Source organism: Martes martes (genome assembly GCF_963455335.1).
Source record: "Martes martes genome assembly, chromosome: 15".
Taxonomy (NCBI): domain Eukaryota; kingdom Metazoa; phylum Chordata; class Mammalia; order Carnivora; family Mustelidae; genus Martes; species Martes martes.
The window spans coordinates 3,253,114-3,257,823 of record NC_137903.1 but is presented as its reverse complement, the minus strand read 5'-3'; the positions used below and the strand labels follow the sequence as shown (position 1 = coordinate 3,257,823).

General features: G+C 47.1%; 1 protein-coding gene across 3 annotated transcripts; it reads right to left on the bottom strand.

Annotated features, from left to right (window-relative positions):
- Positions 1-339: 339 nt before the first annotated feature.
- Positions 340-4,089, bottom strand: LOC308356347 (T-cell surface glycoprotein CD1a-like). 3 transcript variants are annotated; one of them, XM_080825255.1, is made up of 6 exons: positions 3,808-4,089; positions 3,011-3,277; positions 2,046-2,324; positions 1,575-1,853; positions 1,148-1,238; positions 340-999 (listed from the first exon to the last, which is right to left on the bottom strand). In XM_080825255.1, exons 1-6 carry the CDS (start codon positions 3,866-3,868, stop codon positions 903-905), a joined length of 1,074 nt encoding a protein of 357 aa, XP_080681381.1. In that variant the 5' UTR covers positions 3,869-4,089; the 3' UTR covers positions 340-902. The 3 variants fall into 3 exon arrangements, with proteins under 3 accessions (XP_080681381.1, XP_080681383.1, XP_080681382.1); XM_080825257.1 differs by having other exon boundaries at positions 582-999; positions 1,575-1,668; positions 3,808-4,076; XM_080825256.1 differs by having other exon boundaries at positions 587-999; positions 1,148-1,175.
- Between the last annotated feature and the right edge of the window lie 621 nt (positions 4,090-4,710).

Sequence of the window (4,710 nt, the reverse complement as noted above, 5' to 3'; positions counted from 1 at the left end):
CTCTGCTGATTTTGCAAAAACACAAATTGTGATTCAGGAAGTCTCTGCTGAGGACAAGGCCCTGTATTTTTTAAGAGCCCTGAGGTGACAACTCTGATGCTGTCCCGGAGCCCCACAGATAGCAAGGGTTTGAATCCTGTTTTCCTCTTGTACTTCAGAATACTTGGAGGAATGGGTCCAGTGTAGTAGTTTATTAGTTAAATAATAGAAATCTTCACAGGAAAACCTGTTTATACTTAGGGGTCTGGAGATGTCAGCAGAAACAGGGAAAGAGTAAAGACCTTGGTCAAGTGAGAAAACTTACAAAAAAAGAAAAAAATGTCTCAACTACTGCAAAATGCCAGGGAGCAAAAGAAAAAATCTCTATATTTGTCATAAATTCAACATGTATTTTCATTGAGCACATATTCCATGCAGGTGAGACTCCTTGCCAAGGAAACAAATATTGAAAGGATATGGTCTTTGCTCTCAGCAATCCTAAGACTTAGAAGGGAAAAAGAACCTAACCAGGCAGAGACTGCTTGCACTTTGTTTTTGTTGGTTGGTTGGTTGGTTTTTGTTTTTTACATATTCTTTTTTTTATGTTCAGTTAGACAGCATATAGTACATCATAAGTTTTTGATGTAATGTTCAATGATTCATTGGTTGCATAAAACACCCAGTGCTCATCACAACACATGCCCCATTTCTGAATTAGGGAGGCCTCACTAAAGGAAGTGACATCTAATGCCTGTGACACGTGAGTGTTGGGACTTCATTTTACACTGAGTTAAATTTTGAGATTTAAGTTCCAGAACCAAGTCAGAACAACAAATCCTGGTACATTACACTGAACTTATATTGACAACTGATCATTACACAAAAATGAAACACAAACTTGCACACACAGATTTACAAGGATGTCACTGCTGAGCTGGGCATAGGGAAGTACCGGAGCCTGGGCTGCTGGGATCTCGCTCAGAAGGGAGGTCAGTGCACGGAAGTCTCCAGTGTGTTTTCCTGGGAGCAATAGAGGAAGAAGTCACTCTGTGGCAGGCTGAGGTGAGGACTGCAGGGGGGAAGGGCACTGGGAGCAGGAGGGCTGAGGACAGACTGAAAGCTGGGGAGACACATAGGAAAGAGCAGGAAGGTGGCTCCAGAGACTTACCAGCACTTCCAGAGCCACAATACCAGACCTGTCAGAAGCACCAGAAGCACTGTCACCACGAGGAACACCAAGCCCATGGAGTGGGGCTGCTCTGTGGGTTCAGTGCACAGACAGTATCATGTCTCATCCACCCAGTATTGAAATCTACCTCCCTGGTCCTCTTTGCTCTTGTCACCCTCTCTCTCACCAACTGCCCTCCACCTTTCACTTCTCCCATTTCTCCTCAGAGATGGACACTTCACCCAACAAGATGCATCCTCCCACAACTGTAGGACCCTCACTCTCAGCTCTTCCATTTCTTGAATTACTGATTGTATATTCTTTTTGGTCTGGAGTCCCTAGATTCCCAAATTTTTCATCAGGCTCCCCAGCTTTCCGAGAGGAAGACCTGCCCTCTTTCCCAGCTGGTTCCCCAGCTCTTTCTCACCCCAGTAGAGGACCATGTCCTGGCCTCCTAGACTGCTGTGTTTCACTCGACATGACAGGCCAGAAGCCTCTGTGGCTTTCACATCCAAGGACACCTGAAGATACCATGTTCCATCAGCATGGGGCAGAACGTCACCTCGCCGAGTTCCCTGTTGCTCCTGCTCACCCTGCATCCACATCACCCACACAGGCTTTGGGTAGAACCCAGAGACGGGGCACACCAGCAGGAGATGGCCAGGACTGGTACTAGTGCCAGTAGACAGCCAGGCCTCTGGGCTCACTGCAGAGACAGGATATGTATTCATAGACTGAGAGGGTAGATCACTTTAGATAGACACATCTTTCTACCTCTAGGAACCTTTCACCATCCTCCACTCTCCCTCTTGGCTCTTTTATAGCATGAATTTGAGGGAATGGTACAAATTTATGAGTGCAGAGTAGAGAATTCATGAAGGGAGGGAGGAGGACTGACCTTGTCGCTGGAGATCTGCCTTTCCTGCATCAAGAAGACTTGAGAGATAACGGGGACAGTAGTCAATGGTGAGCTTATGCATTACTTCATTGTCTTCATGGTCCTCATTGAGTAGTCTGCAGACCTGCTGAGCCCTACTTCCACCTGTTGGAGATGGCCACCATGACATGTTCTGGAAACTCACAAGATCTGATCCTTGATGAGCAATCCTCACAAAGCCTACTGATGGTGCCCCAAAATGCAGCTCACAGCCTCCTACTAGCTGTACCTGGAAGGGATCTGGAGAAGAGAGATTGTGAGTTTCAGGACAGGGGGAGTGAATAAGATGAAATGAGATGAGTGGAAACCAAGGTAATGGAAGCAAAAGTGAAGTTCAGGGGATTGGAGGGCATGGAGCACAGTTTGGTTTGAGGCAAAATTCACACAAAAGGGAAGTGGTAGTGGATGGGGGCAGAGGAAGAGGTAAATTATTGAGGAAGGAAGAAATGTTGGAGGAGAAAGATGAAGGGTGTGGGCAGAGAATAAGGAAGGGCTCAGTGGAAGAGCTGGGATAAAAGCAATCTAGGATGAAGGGAGTGTAGGGGTACAGGGAATATGTAGGCAGAGTCCACTGATGTGATTGAGTGTGGAGAAAAATGCACAGTTCAAAGAGTCAGTCACATAGTGAGGGAGCAGAGGGTGCCTGCTGGGAGGCCAGGGAAAAGAGGGGTCATGGGAGATGCTAGTGGGAGACAGGAGAAAACAACCTGTGGTCAATGAGAGGAGTGGGAGAGAGCAGAAGATGTGAAACTTTTGAAGAATCAGGATCTGGCTTCTACCCTCTACCCACACGTGTGTGATTCAGATTTATGTTGGGGAGACTTGAGGTTCAGAAGCCACAGAAATCTCTTCCCTAGTGGAAGAAAAAACTCAAGGAGACACACACACAGCCACCTCCATTCTAACTCTGAGGGAATAGAACTCACATTCAAGCTGCCATTCACTGAAATGGTCATGAAAACACGGGGGCATTCCAACGATGTTTGAATACAATGACTCTTCTGCTGTAATCACCTCCTCATTGCTTAAGTTGCCCTTGGACCAAGGCCACAAGAAAATGAAAGCTCCAGTCTTGTTGTTCCAGCCATGAGTCTGCAGCTCATCCAGCCAAGCTGAGGCAAGATTTTGTGTCCAGGAACGGTTGTAGAAGGATGAGGTCAGGATGATTCGGAAGGAAATCGGCTCCTGGAAGACTGGGAAAAAAAAAACACAGAAAGACTGATGAAGAGGAAGGCATTGGGAAGAAGAAAGAATGGAGAAGAAGGTGCCATGAAGGGGAACCAAACTCTGGAGGCCAAAAATCTGTAGGCCAGGGAAGCCATCGTTGTCTCAGGAGACATGTGCTGCTCCAGAGTCCCAAGATTCTAACCCATCCTTCAGAAGAGCACAAGGCCCTGGGGTCAAGATGCTCTGGAAGGAGCCAGGCTGACACTCTCATCCCCAGGTATGTTCTGGGGAGCCCACACCACAGTGCAGACACACACACACATTAACACATACACACACACCACAAGTGCACAGATGCTCATATACACAAACACGCTTACACAAAAGAACCTGCACAGATACATATACATGCAAGTATACAGTCACAGAAACACATGTATACAAACATGCATAATCATACATATATTAAAACCCACACACACAGTCACACAAGCACATCTACACACATTCACGCGCACACACACATGTACCCACTGGGTAGGGTCAGAGTTCTCACCATCTTCACTGTCACCATCTGGGAGGAGAACCACCAGCAACACAAGTTGCAGGAACAGCATTGTATTTGCAAATGTTCTTTCTGTCTCTTACAAAGTCAGTCTTTGACGGTCTTTGACGGTCGTTCTAACAAATCTACCCCCCACACAGCACCTCTCTTCTGACTTCCTTCTCCATATACCAGCCTTCCCTGAGTCTCTGTGACAATACAAATGTGCTCCTCCCTCAACCCTGGACACCTACTCAGACTCTCGCTTCCCCTCCTGGTCTGACCCTCCTCTCTGGCTTCCAGCTTCTCCCTATCACCAGCTTCCATCCTGCGGCCCCTCCCCTAATTCAGTTGCTACAGAATCAGTCCTGTGTGGCATAGAAGAGTGACCCCACCTCTCATGCATTTCCTTCTCATCCAGACAATAACCCATGGTAAAACATGACTCCTGGCACCCAGCCTTGAACCCTGCTGTCACCCTGTCTCTCCTGCCCTTGTGACACACCCTATATATTTCCATCCCCATTTCACTCCCACCCCAGCTCATTCACATCTCTGAATTCTCCTTGCTTGTGTTAAAAAAAAAAAAATCAACCAGGTAAATTTGAAGATCTGGTTGGTGGTTGGTTTTATTAAGTGACTCAAGAATTAGGCAGCATCCCATCTGGCAGGTAAGAGGAACTCTGTAGAGGGGTGCAAATGGGAGGTTTGTATAGGAAGGAAGTTGACAAAACAAGAGAAAGGAATGTCAGGGAAGGTCACCTTCCCTTAACTGGGAGAGCAGAGAGTCTTACCATGCAAGTGCTTCTCCTCCTTGGGGATAGAGAGGACCCATGTGACAGAATACCTCACTGGTGCTGACCAGAGATTTCTTCACTGACCGGTGAGCATTTCTGGGGGAGGTTGGAACTGCAG

Bases quoted from the DNA above. Each gene is read 5' to 3' on its own strand.
- LOC308356347 (XM_080825255.1), bottom strand. From the start codon at position 3,868: ATGCTGTTCCTGCAACTTGTGTTGCTGGTGGTTCTCCTCCCAGATGGT. The intron at 1,239-1,574 runs GTGAGAAAGAGC...CTGAACCCACAG, and splicing joins GGACATGGTCCTCTACTGGG to AGCAGCCCCACTCCATGGGC. The intron at 1,000-1,147 runs GTAAGTCTCTGG...TATTGCTCCCAG, and splicing joins TTGTGGCTCTGGAAGTGCTG to GAAAACACACTGGAGACTTC.